This window comes from Condylura cristata, unplaced genomic scaffold (assembly GCF_000260355.1).
Source record: "Condylura cristata isolate star-nosed mole 26May11 unplaced genomic scaffold, ConCri1.0 scaffold00004, whole genome shotgun sequence".
Taxonomy (NCBI): domain Eukaryota; kingdom Metazoa; phylum Chordata; class Mammalia; order Eulipotyphla; family Talpidae; genus Condylura; species Condylura cristata.
In genome coordinates, this window is record NW_004567105.1 from 7,050,644 (window position 1) to 7,069,160 (window position 18,517).

An 18,517-nucleotide genomic window follows, 5' to 3' on the forward strand; every position below is an offset into this window, starting at 1 on the left:
CCACCCATCCATTCACCCACCCATCCATTCATCCTCCCACCCATCCCCCAGATAGGTGTTTGCATTTATCATGCATATAGCATTGTGCTTGGATCTTGCCATTATTTTATTTAACAACTGATGATTATGTTAGGCTTACCTTGGCAATTTCTCTCACCCTTCACCCTATTTTTGCCCCCTGAAGCTAAGGCGTAAGGACTATGTTCATTCCTGAGCTTACTTTTCCTTTGGCTCCTGTATGGGTTTGCCCAGAGAAGTGTCCTAGCAGGAGAATGGTGGGCACAGGGAGGAAGTGGTGGGGTGTCTCGTCCAGTTTTGTGGGATAGTCACAGGTAGACTGTGTCCCTCAAGTGCCAGTAACACACCTCCCAGGTGATTAATGCCTGTGGTCACCTCCCCTGGAAGCCAGCAGCTGCCATGACTGGCCCCCAGGCCGCAGCCCCCACATCCCACCCCGCTCCTCGTGCTGCTTAGTTCTTGTTATTCTCTCTAGATTCTGCATACTCTTGGGTAGACAGTCCAGTTATTGATAACCTTTCCTCAGATTACCAGTTTGAGTGTGTTATATTTCCACACACACCCCTGACATAATCCAGGCCGCTTCTCAATGACACAAGTTCAGAAAGGCAGACCAGACTGGTCCAAGTTGACGCCTAGATTAAGTGACATCAGCAGAGCTGGGAAGCAGGCATGTCTGCCTCCTTACCTCTGCACGTATCCTGGAGACCCCCTTCAGCAGGAGGCTCTGCAAGAGCTTAGCCACTGACCTACTTGAGGTGGTGGGGGCGGGATGGGATTTAGAAGAAGGACAGGGGCATGTATCTGTGGAGGGTCTTTTGAGTAGCTGAGTCTTTGAACACTCAAGTCCTTTAGCCTCTAATTTCTGCATCTGCCTTGTGATAGAGACAGTATCTCCATTTTGCAGGTGAAGAAAGAGGCTTTGAGAGGTCAGTGCCTTGTATGGGATCGGAGTCTAGATTTTAACTTTTGTCCCTTCACTTTGCTGCCCAGGTTCAAGGTGACAGGGACTACGGACAGGCTCGATGTCATCAGTTTATGTTTTCTTATTTGGTTGAAATTGCTTCTTTATGCAAAGAACTGTTACAGAACTGAGACTGAGGAGTAGCTAAAATGATATTTTCAAATAAAGTGGAAATGAAAGCATAACATGGCATAAGTTTGAGAGATCTGTCTACCTCTCTACCAACCTACCTGTGGGAGTTTCAATTGATTGAAATCTCAAAATGATCTGTTAGTAATGCAATGCTTCCATTTCTTCTTTCTCTGCATATTTTTATGTTATTTGATTCCACAGAATAGTTAAGCAAAAATAATTTTTAAAAATGCTTTTTAAAATTGCATCAACTTCATTCCCATTATTTTTAACCATTGCATAGTACACCTTTAAATAACAATGCCATGTTTTATCTGACTTCAGTTGTCAGCCTTTTGTTTATTTTTGTGACATGGTGATGAACAGCTCTAAGAATAAAACTTTGATTTCTCATTTTTATTTTATTATTTTTTTTTAATACAGGGATTACGCTCAGTGAAATAAGCCAGAAAGAAAAAGTAAAACATTGAATGATCTCATTTTTTTTTAATTTGACTTTTTTACAGAAAAGTGTTCTCAAAACAGAAATGTGGACAACAGGGATGAATGGTTTTTGAATCTTGAGAACATGGCCACATTCCCATTAAAGATTTCCACTGCAAGGGTTAACCTCCTGTAGATAGAAGTGTAGATAAGACACTGAGCTTCCTGGGAAACTCCCCAGAGCTTCTGCAATAGGGCCTTGCCCATAAATGGCATGGGCTTTGGAAACTTCCCTTACAGTGGTAATTGGATTAGTTTTAGCCTTGCCTTCGCTGGTGAGTCCACCCTCCTGTAGGACATTGATTATCCCATTGTATGGTGAGGATTTCAATGCTGGCATTTCGTGGGCTATTCGTTTCTACCTACCCGTGTGTTTGTGCGTGTGCCCGCACAAACACATGCGCTTAGGTAAGGGGGTGTGCACCTGCACTCGCTACCCATTGGAAGATGTTGTGTCCAGTTCTGTACTTCTCTGAGAACAGGAAAAGGCAGAGGCACTAGTTGCTACTTGCACGTTTTACTTTTAAAAAAGTAAGCATGCTATTTATAGTAGGAAAGACATTGAATCAATCCAAATGCCCAAAAGTAGATGACCGGATTAAAAAGATGAGGTACATATACACAGTGGAACATTACTCAGCAATAAAAAAGATAAACTCATGCCTTTTGCAGCAACATGGATGGAGCTGGAAGGGATCATGATTAATGAAATAAGCCAGAAAGGAAAAGAAAAATACTGGATGTTTTCACTCATAGAAGGAGCATAAAGGATCAGGGGGAGAAATTAATAATAATAATAATAATAATAATAATAATAATAATAATAATAATAAACAACTATATATCAGAGACATTTTACTGAGGTGGAGTGGGGAATGGCATCAAAATTCGGGGAGGGGCAGTGCACAGGACCATGGTGATGGCACATGGGTGAACTGGTGATGGGAAGTCTGGGGGATTACAACTGAGGTGGAAAAAGGCACAAAATGATACAAAAATAAACTATTATAATAAAAAGAAAAGTAAGCATAACCTTTAGCAAAACCAGTAAGTAGTAATCGTTAATGACACAGGAATGGGATGTTACTTAAAAAAAATTTATCTACTTAGAAACAAATAGGAACCACTTCATATTTTATACATTTATTCCATAGGTTGTATATATTTTTATTTTCTCCGGGTAGTTAAAACTTTCTGAGCATAGTGTTTGCATGACAGTTATTGCAGAAACATTACTTTTCTTCTCCCCTCATTCAGATACATTTTCTTCTAAAACAATTTATGTCAAAATGTAAAGTCCATGAACAGATCTTCAAGAAAAAAGTTTATTCATGTATTCAACAAAATTCACTATGTACCCTTTTATGTATTAGGCAGTCTTTGCAATATTTATGCAAAAAGCTAATGTAATGACTTTTTTTCTTCCTCTTTGCTATCCCGTCTAGTCTGAAGTCTCCTGGATCCCTAACAAGCATTACTCTGGGATTTATGGTCTGATGAAGCTTGTCCTGACCAAGACCCTTCCCGCCAACCTGGAGAGAGTCATTGTCCTTGACACAGACATCACCTTTGCGACTGACATTGCAGAGCTGTGGGCTGTGTTCCACAAATTCAAAGGTAATTTAGCCACTTTTTCATCCCAGTATCTCTCAGAGTATCCATAGAGAAGCAATGGTCTTTTTCTTTGCATCTGAGGTCACCTTGGAATGAGGTCATGCTCTTGGAATGGATGAGCCTTTATAAGTAGAGCTGAGTATCAACTCAGCTGCCATTTAGTGCACACACGGGTAGAACTGGACTTGGATTGCCTTCATCCACGAAAAGATGTGGCCTGTGCTCACAGACAGAGACCAGTTCATGGGGCTTTTTAGAGGTAAATCCTGAATGTGTGGGCATGGGATGAAGAAGATGGAGTGTTGGCTTGGGCTGTGCAAAGACATGCATGTTTTCACCTTCCAGTTTCATCAAATGATACTTTGATGGCCCAGGAAACCTGTGAGGTAGTGAGATGGGTGTCTCCTAAGAGTGTTTAAAAATGTTCTGATAGCTTCTGTTTTGTTGACTGTGTTTTTCCAGTTTAAGGCTTTGCTGATATTTGGCTTTGCTGATGTTCCTTCTAATCAGGTCATTTACTTCCTGGATATTTTTGTAACTTTTGTCCTTGGCTCAAAGAATGTGAGAATATCTGATAGGGATCATGAAGCAGGTGTTTTTACTTAACTCTGGGTTGCGTTGTATACCTGAGAGAAGTCATAGTGCAAGTCTTCCTTAAAATTGTATTATTTTAAAAAAAAACTCAGATATAATAAGAGATGAACTTGGCAATGGAATTTTCTCTTTATTTTTTTGATTGGCACTCTGGTCTCTGTGTTTAAAATCCCTCCTGTCTCTTCTCTATAGCTCCTTATCCTGTGAAGGGCTGATACTGTCATTTTTAAAGCACTGTGATTTATAAATCACAGAATGTTCAGTTGCTTTCTGTTTTCACGCTTGAACAGAGGAGTAAAGTCCTCACCTATTCCGGTCTCCTCTGCTTCTTTCTAGGGGCCACTTTAGTCAGGGCTAATTGAGAAAAACCCTCTGCATCTCATAGGAGAGACACTGTGACCCAAGGACTCTCCCTTGTTGGGATGAAAACTTCCTTCTGGTCCCGGTGTCAATAATAATAAAGACATCAGTTAGCAAAACTGTTGAAACCCAGTATGTCCCAGCTTTCGAATGTCTTCTTCAGAAGAGGCCTGGATCCACCCTTTCATTTCACAAATAAAGAAACTGAAGCTTGGTGGGATGAGGGGTTGAGACCAGGATGTGTGCATGCCCGCTGGCTTCAAGTTCGCCTGCCATTTCTGCCACCCTTGTGATCATATTCAACTTGTTGGAGGCTGTTTGATGACGATGATGATGTATTATTGTGTGCCTACTGTATGTTTATCTTCAGTGACGCATTAACTGAAAGATGTTTCTCATCCCTACTGGGTGTCAGGTGATGTGCTGGGCCCTCGAAGTGAGGAAATGAGCAGTGAAGGCCAGCGAGGGTTGTCGCCTCCTCAGAGAGGTCTGCAAAGGCAGCTGGTGATGGTGGTGACCAGGGGCTATCTTGGGGAGCAAGAATCAGGTGGTGTGCAGTAGGGGGTGAAGGCCTTACTCCAGTGGCTGGCAGCGTTGTCTGCAGAAGCCACTCACCCCCCTTTGAGGATAGCCTCAGGCAGACACCATCAACCCCATCTCCTCACCCCCTACCTAAGACCCCCACATCATAGCAGCACTGTGGAAATTTGCAGGGCCGGCTTGTAGCCCCCCTTGAAGAATACCTGGCCACTTGCTCTCTCTGCCCAGAGTTCCCTCACCTTGCCTTTCAGCGATGCTGCTCACATAAGCCTTCCCTAAGTGACCCTCTTGCACGCTAACCTCCCTATCAGTTGGCTCCTAAGAAACTCATTTAGGGCTACAAGTCTGCCTGGGAGAGGTTTCACTGCAGCCTCTGGGACAGGCAGTCACTATCGGCGCATTGTAACTAGGAAATCACATGGATCTGAGCCCTGCTGGGACCTGCCACGGGGCTGATGGGGCTCGGGAACAGCAGTCGGGTTCAGGTTCTCAAAGCCAGTGGCAGGAAAGCTGCCAGAGCTCTAGCTGCTCCCAGAGCTGACCTGGGAGTTTGGGTGTGCAGGATTCTGAGGCACTTCCAGGACAGAGAAGTCCGTGAACCAGTGGCCGGACAGGGCCGGGAATCAGTGTCAGACGCCGGGAAGGGGCTCCGTGTCTTTTATGCACCCTCCGTTGGCTTACAGGGAGCATTTGCTAGTCTCCCCTGCAGGGGAGCTGACGAGATGCTGTGATCTACAGGTCTGGAACATCACACCTGCCTTCAAGGAGCTCTCGACAAAGGGCACTACATTGCACGTTTATCACTCATGAGCAAAGGCGTATAAGACATCAGAGGTTTGCCCATCCCCACCTTAATTTTTCTGGGAAAACACAGAGGTGAAAAGAAAATAAGTAAGCTCTTCTGTTCTCCATATGCCACATTCAGCACAGCTTGGTGGAGTGAGAGTGTGTGTGTGTGTGTGTGTGTGTGTGTGTGTACACGCATGTATGATTTTATTTTTCCTTAAACGGGAGCAACGGGAAGCCAGTCCGTGGAACAGAAAGTCTTTAGTACAAACCCATAAACACAGAACATTCTGATCCAGTAGCAAGAGTTCCCCTCTCATAAAGCTAATTGCAGTTGACATCTCTCACTGTAAACATTTTGAGTGACACTGATGTAATTTGGCCTTGTTAATGTCTCCCTGTTTAGAACCGCTTCTTATCTGGGGCTGCTAACTCATGTGTTCAGATCAGAGAAGCCTGGCCCCGCCACAGCTGTGAACCCCCCTTACCTGAGTCATTCCACGGGGATCTCATGAGCAGTCGAGTGAGAGCCGACCCCAGCCAGCCTCCACCCCTGGCAGCTCTGCCTGCCTCTGGGTGTTTCCAGGTGCACCTGAAGCCCCCTTCACTGAGCTGGGCATCGGCAGTCTGTGCCCTACACAGCCAGCCCCACCTGCACTGCTGAGAGACTTTCAGAGCCACTAATTCTTACTAGAAAGAATTAGACACGGCATTCGAGTTAGAATGAGAAGTGAGCCATTCCATTGTATTTACAGAGCTGACTAGTGCCAAATAGCTTCCTGACTGTTGAGGATGATTCAAGAGTAAGAGAAATCTGATCCCCACCCCTGAGAGCCATGATGGGATGTGGGGGGGCCGACAGACAGACAATAACCATATTAACAAGCAGAGTATACTGTGTGTGTGTGAGAGAGAGAGTGAATACTCAGCCAGGGCAGCAGTAGAAGGTCTTACAGAGAGGTGACAAGCAAAATCCTAAGGAAGCTGGGAGGACAAGAGACCGGCTGTCCCGGGAGGATAGGAACAGTGTCTAAGTCATAAGGAACAGAGAGTGCGAGGCTGGCTGAGCCATGAGGGCCGTGGTTTCGGAGGAGGGTGCAGAGCTAAGGTCAGAGCTGAGTGACTTCCATGTCAGGCCACCGGCCATTTCTGTAAGGTCCTGGGGGGTGGGTGTCCCTTTCCATCGGTGAAGAGGGAGGTCACATCACAGGGTCTGCTGCTGCTTTTCATGACTTGTGCGGGCTGCCCTTTGGCGAGTAAGGGGAAGCAGGAACCATGGAGGAGACTATATGCATCATCCAGGGAGATTCACGGTGGGCTCAGGTCGGAGTGGAGTGGGGTGCGGGTAGGGGAGACTTTTCTGGTTAGGGACACAGCTGAAGGCCTGGCCCTCAGGGTGTTTGGCTGATCGGAAGTGGACGGTGAGAGAACTCAGAGTGGAGGATGACCGGTGGCTGGGATGGGGGTGAGGTACAGGGTGACCAGCAGCGGGCAGGGATCAGGAGGGCTGTGTGGGGCATGCAGAATGGGAAATGCCCAGTTGGACATCCGTGAGGAGGTGGCGAGGAGGCAGCCAGAGCAAAGGGAAAGGGAACTGAGCTCCCTTAAGTACTTCTGTTCAAGCTCTGAGCGGAAAGCTTTACAAGTGGGAAATGCAAAATGAACCGCCCTGCCCCAGAGGCTAAGTAGCTGGTGGTGCTCAGAGAGCTTTTGCATAGAGCTGAGTCCAGCCTTTGGCTCTGGGGCTGGACTCTCCCTCCCTGCCTCCCGCCCTCAGGGCTCTGGGTGGGGGACACAGGGTCTGCCTGGCCCTCCGCTCAGGTGTGACTGCTGGTCACCAGGCACCCAGGACCGCGGAGAGCCAGAGCTTGTCTGCACAAATATTTGGAAATAATATCTGATTCTAGCAATTTGGGGAGGCTGTTGTGAGGACATAAATAATAAATGCGCGCCCATAATTTGAAACTTTTGGAAGAAAGCCATGGTGAATATTCAAGATAATGTTTTTATTCATAAGAAAAAATGTCTTCTCTTTAAGAAGCTGTCAAGTTCTGGCCCCGAAACCCATGTGGTCAGACTCAGGTGGACACTCCCTGCTCGCCCTCCTCCGGCCACGGTCTGGACGGGTGGTCAATCCAGTGGAGCGCGAGGCCTTGCGGCTCACTGCGGGCCACGCAGCTGGTATGTTCAGGCACTTGCCCAGTGCCAGCCCCTTGCTAAGCACTTTATGATGAACTCATTTCATCTTCATCATACTCCCATGGAATAATTACTAATGTTCCTATTTTTTAAATTGGGGAACTAATACATTGCGAAGCCCAGAGGCTCAGCTCTTCCCATGGTAGCACTGGGATTTGGACTTGGATGATCCAGCTGTAAACCCACATTGCTTTATCCTGCACCCTAAATCCCTGGAAAGAGGGGTGCTGGAGTTTAGGGTTCTAGACATAGGCCTAGAACCCTCAGTGACAAGTTAGCAGTGGTGGGCCACGGAGAGAGAGGCACCAGAGAGCAGAAGCCCAGGAAATGCTGTTTGTAGGATGTGGAAAATCAAACATGGTTTCTAGAGTCCTGGTCCAGCAGGTGACCTCCCAGAAGCTCATCCATAAATCGGCTGTGAGCCCCCATACTCTGCCTGTGTATGCATCGTGGTCCTGTAGAATCAGGCCCAAGCAGATGGACACCGCTAACTGTGACCACGCGGGTGACCCTTCTTCTGGGAGCCTAAGTGAACACGAACACTTTCAGAGATCCGAGGCAAACCTAGGTGGATGCCAGGCTGACCCCACACTGACTCAGACGCCAGCTGCCACTAGTTTTGGGTCTAGCTGAATGCGTGGGAAGTACGCGAAAGTCTTCAAGCTCAGGTGATTCCTATTTAGGGGAAGCAGCCCCAGCAGGTGGGTGGGAGTGGACCTGAAGTCTTCTAGCAGGGAGCAGCGGAGACCTAGACAGGATGGTGTTTGCAAAGACCTGGGGTCTGGATAGAGAACGGTGCAGGCAGAGCTGTGAGGAAGCACCAGATCTGTTCCTCAGACAGGCCGGCCGTCTCCTACCTCTGGCCCTTTGCTCTGACCTTCCGTCTGTCCCCAGATCTGTCTTGCTGCCTGAACTCCCATCAAGTCCTCGCTCAAACCTCAGCTGGGGGCAGGGTCTGTGCTGCTCACCGCCTCAGCCCAGGGCCTTCCTGTGCCAGGTATGTCTGTCCTAAATGCCGGGGACCAGGCACGCTGTGGAGCAAACTGGAGGACTCAACCCCAAAAGGAAGGACAAGGAAAAGTTAAGCGTGGCAGTAGCTGTAAAGCACAACCCCCCTTCTTTCTCCTCTTGGGGTAGTGGGACAGAGAAATCCAGGGCTTTTGCGGGGTTGCTCCCATGCTTTTATCAACTGCATAACCCCATTGTTATTCACATCTCTTTTTTTTTTTTTAAAGATCTATTTATTTATTCGTACAGAACTGGGGTACAGGCCAGAGATGCAGGGGCAGTGAGAGGATTCACCAGGGAGGGTGAGAGGATTCACCAGAGACAGAGTGGGGAGCAGAAAAGACAGATCAACGAAGTACACTGCTGAGGGGAGCAGCGGGCGGGTCAGGAGAGGTCTGCCGCGCCATGTGGTCACCTCTGGGGCAGGCGGGGATCGAACTCATGCAGAAGTGGCTTAAGCTTCTTTGTGCTGTGCTTTAACCCGCTGCCACCAAGGAGGACCCATATTCACATCTCTTAATGTCTGTTTCCTGCTGGCAGCAGGGGTAACACTCCTCACAGGGCGTGGCTGTGAGGGTATTGTGACATGTGCCACCAAAGGTCCCAGCCCTATTATTGATGTCACATTCATCTTAATGTCAGCACCAGGAGGCAGCTGGCTAGTAGCATAGGTGGCCCTTGCTATTGGAAGAGACAGGGATGACCTCTTCACTATCCCAACAATTCCCAAAATAACCTCCATCAAGATGGAGGAGGGGACCGCAAGACTGAGAAGCCAGGTGGGGATGGTGCCCTGGCTGGGCAGAACCAGCTGCACATCTTATGGGGGATGAGGGAAGACGATGGGCATAGCCCTGCCGTCTCCCCCTGTCAGTGACACTTCGTTTCTCAGCCTCAATGAGAATAATGTTTGGAAACAAAACATGAAGTTCACCTAGTGCTTGCAAGTATCCGTTATAGCATCTCGGTTTTTCAATGCAGGTTTTTTTCACGTTCTGCTATTTCTGGAATTGAGATGTGATGGACAGAAGCAACTTGACAGGCGGTCTTTTTTCTCCAGGAAAATGTCGAACATAGCCTACAACCAGTGACCCCTCAGAATCCACAAGATAAGGTGTTGTTGCTTTTTCTGGTATAATTTTTCCTTTTACCTTGGAGGAGTGGCAGAGTCTCAGGGTGCATCTCTGGACTGGACAAGGAAGGGTTGGGAGCTGCTTCCATCAGTGCAAGAGAAGGATTTTAGGGTGCTAGCTAGCTACTCCTTGATGACTCTTAGACCTGGCTGTGTCAGAGGCGGCAGTGACCCAGTCTCCCTTCCCTTGCCGGCTGGCTGCTGTTTCCTACAAGCAGGGCTTCATGTGTGTGGTGGGCTTGGAGAGAGGGGATGCCAGGAACACCATGTCATGGGCAGAAACATTTTGTGTGTTTTTTTTTTTTTTTTAATTTCTGGAAGAGATATTAGAAAGCTGAAACATTAAACCCAGAACTACAGCAACAGCGCTGCTTACAAGTCTTTTCTTGTTCACTCATTCAATAAATACTTATTGAGTCTCTACTCAATACCAGATGCACAAGTTACACTCTGATATGTAGGCCATTAGAAAATGCTGTGACTAGCTCATCCTTCTTCGAGAACATCAGACACTTCTGGGAGCATTTTAGGGTTACTTGCCATTCGTACACATGGAATAATTCAGTAGCTAGCTTGCTTTCCTAACATTTGGTTAACATCAGCAGCCGGTGTCAAGGAGGAGGCTGATTGTGAGTGAAGCTGTCGTGGATATGTAGAGAGGACAGGACTGCTCCAGATCACCCTGGGGGGAGGCGTGCGGGGGCAGGCTGGGACCCAGTAAAGGCCTCGGGGACACAGTGGCAGCGGAAGAGGCAAGAAGCAAACACCTGTTGAATGAATTTATGAGATGAGCACCAAGGTCATGCTTAGAACTTGTGCACTCAGAAGTTGATTGTTTTGTTGTGTTTTTTTTCCTATTTGCTTATGATATCTTGATGAAAGGAACCTTCCATGCAGGTTAGTGAGTACTTGACTCCTAGGCTATGTTAGCAACCTGCAAATTTGGATGGATAGGCATGTGAGTGCTAAGCAGGAGCCTGGTGACTACTTGCAACCCTGTTTTGTGAGCAGCAGCACTGAGTTGCAGGTTGGAGGGTGGTTTTCAGCAGAAGTACTTGCTGGGTCTTTCCAAAGAGCACCCACCTTAGCAATGACGTGACACCACGGGCTAGAATTCAGGACTTTCGCAGGCTTTCTCCAGTTTCACGCTATGGACATTGGAGGCTAGATATCTCTTGGTGGATGTGCCTTCCTGTATATTGTAAGTGGTTAACTGTACCCCTGACCTCTGGATGCCAGTAATGCCTTCTCTCCAGTTATGACATCCAAAGTATACCCAGGCATCACCAAATGTCCCCGCTGCCGGGCAATACCTCTCTGTTAAAAAGCCTTCCTCACTGTTGAATGGCCCCAGCTGAAAAATGTCTGTGTTGTTGATGATAACTGGCCCAAAAGAAGAAAGCACAGCTTCCTACAGCTTGCTTATATTTGGGGGACACTTTTCCCATCCATGCACCCTTTGAATGACTTTGAGTCAGCCCTATATTCTAGCTCCTAGTTTTAATACCTGAGACTTCACTTACCTTATTGTTTTCGGCATGAGCCTCAAAGATGCTTGAACTTTGACTTTTCCTCACTGAGGCCTACAGGTGGTTGACAAGACCATCGTGATTTCATGAGAGAAATAAATGCATTTACTCCCTCACTCCTAGAAGGATACATGATACCGAGGGAAATTTGGACTGAATTTACCAGACTCAGAAGCGTTCCTATCTAAAGAGGCCCCCGTCTCAGCTGGGACCCATTGGAATTTATGATCTTCCCCCAGTTAGAGAGGGACCAACGTGTCCTATCTCCATAGTCATGGAAACGTGGAAACTGCACGAGTCTTTCTGTAGCCATCACAAGGACACATTTTTTTTGTTCTCCTCAATGCAAATACATAGATTATGAGCAGCACCTGATAGATGACAAGGACGGACATGGCCTGTCAAGGAAGACAGATCGCCGTGCTGTCCCCGGGAGGAGCGCCGGCGGGCCCGCCTGGAGTAGTGCAGCTGCAGGGTTCTGTGTGCAGATTCCTCAGTGAGCCGGCTGGGGGCCACGAAGGGAACACTCCGCCGGCGTGGTCCAGGTGGCATCACCAGCATCTCTAGAGGCAAAAGGAGATTTTTTTTTTTCCCATTACCAGCCACTGCCAGTAGAAAAGGGAGATCTAGTTTCTGTTTTCTTGCAGCTGGTGTTCTGCTTCCATGCCAAAGGGAGCCAGCTCCCATCCCAGTATAGCAGCAGTTCTTAAAGATTAGAAAGAGGCTTCCCCAAATCCAGCTAATAATCCTCTTTTTATTTTTGAAATGATGTGATACGAGACTATAAAAAAAGGAAGGAGGCGGCCTTTGAAGAGGAGGAGAAAGTGGAAAGGGGACAATTGCCTGGCAGGGGTAGAACTTACTTTTTTTTTTTTTTTTTTTTTGGTGAAGTGAATTTTTTTAGAACTGTTTTGAGTTAGAGAAAAATGATGTTAATACAGAATTCCCATATATTCTGCACTAGTTTTCCTTTTTATCTCACACTAGGCTGGTATATCTTGAGGAACTTGGCCTTTCTCAGATGCTGGGAACCTGTCCAGATGATCTGTCTCTCTAGATGTTCATGTGTATTGGGTCCTTTGATCCTTACCGCATTTGACAGGTGGATGGTCCAATCCCTGTTCTCTAAGGGTGCCCAACACTTGAGTAAATGTGACATCCCAAGTCATCAGACTGGTCAATGGCACAGCTAGGATCTCACCTGTCTCTTTGGCCTTCTGACTTTGTCCACCCATTTTTAAGTGCTGTTCCTCGTCAGTCTCTAAGTCAGTGTTGAGCTGCATGGTGGGCCAGGGGTACGTGATGGTGACACAGTCATCAAGAATTTGTAGTCATGGAGACATGAAACAGTGTGGCATGTATCTTGAGCTTCGAGGGATTCCCTATATCTGGATGATTTCAAAGAATTGGACACAAGCAGGATTAAGTAGCAAGGTGATGAAAGTTGAAGAGCAGGCAGGGGCTGTCATGGGGCCCGTGGCCAAGGAGTCTGGGTTGATCCAGAAGGCGCTGCGAGTCTCGAAGGAGGAAGAAGCACTTATCTGACAGTCCTCCATGTGGCGGTGTGACTGTGCTGTGCCGGGAAGGCTGGGCAGGGTAAGCAGACAGTGTCATTCAGCAGCTGCAATAGTCCAGATAAGAAATAACCACTGCCTGCCCTGGGGTGGAGGGTGGGCGAGTAAGAGGCAGCAAGAGAATCAAGTGCTAGTTCAGAATGGGAAATGCATGTTCAGGCAAAACCTAAGGCACAAGAGAAAGCAGAGTCCAGGAGGAAGCGTAGTGAGAACGGGAGCTCAGCTCTCCTGGGATTGGTGGTCGTGGTCGGTGTTGAGAGGCAGTAAAGGCCTCTCCACCACCTGCTGTGCTGTGTCCAGCTCACCCACTTCTGTGTCGCAAGCTCAGTGTCTGTGTCCCCTTCACTGGCATCAGCAGAAGGGCTGTCTCCTTGTCTTAGCGGGTTCTCAGAGAGGGTAAGGAGTGTGACTGTAGCACAGGTCGCAGAGATAAAGGCACAGCCCAGGCCTGGCCAGGCAGCTCCCTGGCTATGGACATGGCGATAGGACTAATGAGCTTTAGATCCAGGGTCACCTGGGAAGGATTTGCTATTGCCGTGGCTAGTCTATGCTGAGATGATGCTGGCAATCCCATCCCTTCACCACTGTGCCAGAGATCCCGCACCTGTCAGTCAGGCACAGGCCAGGAGACTCCTGGAACCCGGCAGTCTACTCCAGGCTACGTGCTATAGCTCAAGGTCATAATGCAAAATCAGTGGAAGAGGAAAGCTTGTGAGGTTGAAAGGTCAAGCACACATTTCCAGGTCTTCTGCTGTGGAGTAGCACGAAACTGCTGAATTCCTCCAGCAATGAGTCGTAACAGTATGTGTGAGATGCCATCCCAGGCACGCTCATTAGAAACTCAGCACCCCACCGGGGGCTGGTCACACAAGTACCCTCTTTGCAGCAGGTGTCACAATGCCAGACCCCCCAGAGGACAGCTGGTGTTCATCATAAACTGTAGCATTTGCACAAACCCCTCTTGTCAGGGATGCTGGGACTTCCTGGGTCCCAGCTTCCCGGACAACAGCCAGGACAGTTTGACCAGAGCATCTTTCTAAGGACATCAGCCTCAGGCCACTGGCGTGTCTCTTTTCTGCACAGCACTTTGCCAGAGAGTCAAAGCAGATCTGAGAGCTGGAGAAGAGACACATTCCAGATTACATTGCTGCCGTCCCTCCCTCTGGCCATGCCCGAAGCAAAACTACCCTTTTTCTTTTTTTAATTCTTAAGTCAGTTTATATTTCTGTCACTTGCAGTCTAAGCAGCTAGCTAGCTTGAAGAGCCATGCTAAATAAAGTGCTCTTTTCACCTGTCTCCCCGTGACCCATCACCAGTTCCCTTGGGGTCCTTCATGGTGACCTGGTGGCCTTATGTAAATTTTTGGTACGTGAACTAATTTTCCTTAGCGCTTTAGAGGAGTATTCTTGTCTAGATGGAAAAAGTAGATTTTGGAGCCTATTTACCCATAAATGTGACCTAAATTAAAAACTTGACCCAGCTGAGTATCTCCTTGATATCTCCCCTGTACAAATTGCTCTTCAGCGAGAAATTGGCCAACGCTCCTGGTAAGGAGTGCCTCCAGCTTGAGCTCTGTCCTGGACTTGCTTTCTTGTTTGGCCTAATTAACTGTGTCATCACTCAAGCAGATTAGGTGTATGCCTTCCTGAGACATCAATTAAAAAATAAATCAGTGTTTGCCAAAGTGGAAAGGTGACATGTTGAAAGATAAATTTTCCTTCCAGCCATGGACGGAAGCAGTAGGAAACAAGGAAACAAAGGAAGTTTCGGAATGGCTCTGCCCACCCGCATGCACCTCAGAAATACGCCCAGGAAAGGATCTTAGCGTGAATTAGTTCAGCACTTATTGTTGCTAAGGCGAAGGCAGGTCCAGGAGGTCCTTCGTGTGCTGTCGGGAGAAGACCTAGCATAGATACAGGTCTCCGTTTTATCGTAACTAGACTTAGGCAAGTTGCTCTGACTTTCTGAGCAAGCACAGCTGTTCCATAAGTATTGAGGGAGCAGTGAAAGCATGAAGGAATCTGTGAAATCAATGGATTGGACTGGGTGCTCTCCATGTTCTGTTCAGGTCTGTGAGTCTTACACAGATGCGCACTGTCAGAGGCAGAATCAGAACGACATGAAGTGTGCCCCTGCCCGCTTCCACCCCACATTCATCAGCCAGTCAGTCCTGCAGACTGTGCCACCCAGGCACATCCCGTCCCAGTCTAGCAGGTGCTAAAAACAAGCAATTAAATGCACAAAGTTAGTTCTGCAGTGGTCGAGTCTCTTTGGATTCTATGACTCTCTTTGGCTCTTTCTGTTTCTAGAAAGGAATCACAAATAACTTGAATCACTGGGGTTATTTCCAAGCTGATGGAAAGAGGGGGATGAGTCAAACCCCAAATGGGTTCCCAGAGAGGATCTAGGCGACCCATTGGCTCCCCCAATGAGACTCTCAAGACATACTTTTGGCTTTCAGTGCCACGCTAACCTGCATTTCTGGAGAGCCTCGAGGGTCACAACAGGGGATGTTCTTTTGAATCCCTCGTGATGCTTTTCAAACGGCACACCGTAGCTGCACCTCTCCAAATGCTTGTTTCAAGTGACTTAGGTTTTTTAGAAGTAGATTAGATCCCACTGCATCACCCCCTTTTTTTTTTTTATTTTGTGGAAAAATATGTTTTCTTTGGAGAACAGGAAGAAGTAAATTCCAGACAGGGGGCAGGCAGCATTCTTGTAATAGTGAAAGAGTTTCCTCTCCAGGAGCAAATCTAAGAATTCACTAGTCTTTCAAGAATTGATGGCTCTGCCGTGGGCATCATTAAGGTTCACTGGCTGATTCGCTTTATATGTTTCATGAATAAAACAGTGCATGTCCATATCAGCACAAAGAAGGAAATGAAACACCCCTGGATTTCTCCTACCTAAAGTTGACCGTTGTTAATATTTAAGTGTTTTTCCCTTCAGACGCCTTTCTCTGCATATAAAGTTGTTTTTTTAATAAAATGGGAGTCTTATCATGATGCTGTTTTATGCTGTTTTTCTTCCTTCAGATCTGTCATTTTCCCATGTCAGGCACCATGTTTGTTTGTTTTTGTATTTATTTGTGCATACAGAACTGGGGTACAGGCCAGAGATGCAGGGGCAGTGAGAGGATTCACCAGAGACAAATCAGGAAGCAGAACAGGCAGATCTACGAAATATACTACTGAGGGGAGCAGCGGGAGGGTCAGGAGAGGTCTGCTGTGCCATGTGGGTCACATCCGGGGCCAGGGATTGAACTCGCACTAAGGCGGCTTTGGCCAGCTTGCAGTGCTGTGTCCTAACCATCTGCGCCACCCGGGAGGGCCCCCATGTCTGTTTGTAATGCTCCCTGGTATTCCATGGGTCTCCTTATTTGTTTATTCTGTGGTGGGTTCTCAGGCTGTTTCCTACTGTTTTTGGTATTCTAAAGGACAGTTTTGGTCCTTGTAGTGTCTGGGTTCTGAGACGCTCACATGAGGCATCTCTGGATACTGTAAACTCAACAACACCAGGGCATGGCCGTGGCCCTGGCTGGGGGCTCTCGCACCAGCCACTTGCCCTCCTCACACTGTGTGTGCCCCCTCAAGCCGGGCACCCTCCCTGCCATCGCCCTCCAGCTGGCATAAAGCTTGGACCGATCATCCTCCACTTTGCTCTCTTCGCTTCCCCCGCACAAAAATGGCTTCCAGTTAGAATCATCTGGGGATGCTCAGATCCACCTGGTACCAGCTGGGTCAGAATCTCTGGCATAGCCCTCGGGCATGTCTGTAAAAGCCCCCCATGACTGCTGTGCTCCGGTGCAGCCAGGACTGAGCTTCCCTGTTAGAATGTGAATGCAGCAGCACCCAGGGGTCTCGGGTCTTGGCTGTGCTGTTGCTGGGGTGGTGGCCCTGGGCAGTAGTGTTTGGAGCAGTGTTTGGAGATAGGATTTAAAATCCTGGCGCTCGTGCCTCCCAGCAAGGAGTGCCAACTTGTTTATTTGGTGTCAAGAGCTCAAACAGTGATCAAAATCCAATTCGACATCATAAATACCAGAAAAGGTCAGGAACGGGCCGGGCGTGGACCTAAACACTCAAGGCCAGGCCGGGGCTGGCTCTTGGTCGACTCCAAACTTTTTAGCTGGCACGTAGCACCAGGGGAACTTGGCAAGGCCCCAGGTGTCCCGGGCTCAGGATGGAGGTTCACGTGGCTGGGTTGCTTTTGCTGAAGGAGGAGAAATGCCATTTTTCATTAGTGGAGTTGGCATGTGGTTATTTTTTAGCTTCTCTGCAAATATTGGTAGAAAGAGAAGGGGAGTGGGAGGCAGGACGTGTTAATGTTGACTGAGCTCCTGGTTTGGGTTGAGGGGAAGGGATGACCCCCTGTCAGCAAGCCCACTGCTGGGGGGGCTGACCACGAGTGGCCCAGCTGGGACTTCTACCCCTGGTCAGCAGGACTTCCAGGCCCATGCTTTGTCTTGACCTTTCAGGGAATTTAATTAGACCTCTGCTGGCTAATCGGATCTTGATTGTCACAATCAGAAGTAACTTCTAGTGTGGGGTCCTTAAAGAACTTTCAGCAGTCTGTCAGCCCAACAAGGTGATGGAACAAGATAAACTTGAATGGGTCACTTCCCCCCTGGGTCCACATGGGCTGCCCCCCCCCCCCTTTTAAGCAAAGGACATTTCAGAGACAGGGTGGAGCGGATGTACAGGGCACAGGCTGAGGGCAGGGGCAGTTTGCCTCCCAGGCTTCTTAATAAAAGAAGCTGTGGGAACCGAGTTGAGGCTTCCTCAACTCGGGCATCAGCACTTTGCATGCCTTTGGGCTGTCCCCCACAGGGAGAAATGCATTCTACCCATAATTCATAAACACACCCGTGTGTGCGTGAACATCCGTGTAGATGTATGCTGACAGGTGTGTGTGCACAAGCATCTAGGCTGGCACGGCCTGGAGGTATGCAGATGGCACAGTAGTTCCCTAAAATAAGCTTGATCTTCCAATTTGATGATTATTTTTTTAAGTCTCTCTCTCTTTTTTTTCTTTAAGGCTTATTTATTTATTTATACAAGAACTGGGTACAGGCCAGAGGTGTGAAGGGTGAGAAGGTTCACCAGAGACAGAGTAGAGAGCGGAACAGGCAGATATACTGAAACACACTGCTGAAGGGAGCAGTGGGCGGGTCAGGAGAGGTCTGCTGCACCATGTGGGTCAGCTTCCTGGCCGGGGATCAGACTCGTGCTGCAGTGGCTGCGGACAGCTTCACAGTGCTGTGCTTTAATCTGTTGTGCCACCAGGGAGGGCCCCCCCAAAAAATGTCTCTTCTAAAATGTTGTCAAAAGCCACTAAATTGTTTCCGCTGACCCCTACGGTGTTAGAAATCCTAGTTTCTAAAACTCTGCACTGAAAGCTCTCTTAAGGTACCTTGACATGCTGGAAACGTCCTGAATTTCAGCAAAGCTGCCAGCCTTCAGGGAGGAGAATCTACTCACAGTCTAAAAATCCCAGTGCTGGGAGGGGTTCTGGGTTCCTCCTTGAGGCCCCCCCCCCCCGTCACTTGGCAGACCCCCTTCAGTGAGCTATTATTCACGGCAGCATC

At 48.0% G+C, this 18,517-nt stretch overlaps 1 protein-coding gene across 1 annotated transcript in view; it reads left to right on the forward strand.

The window, feature by feature from the left end:
- LARGE (like-glycosyltransferase) overlaps positions 1-18,517 on the forward strand; it is a 419,193-nt gene that overhangs the window by 229,032 nt on the left and 171,644 nt on the right. The window contains exon 6 of the mRNA XM_004675709.2: positions 3,043-3,214. Coding sequence (XP_004675766.1) covers positions 3,043-3,214 — 172 coding nt within the window. The remainder of the gene's footprint in view (positions 1-3,042; positions 3,215-18,517) is intronic.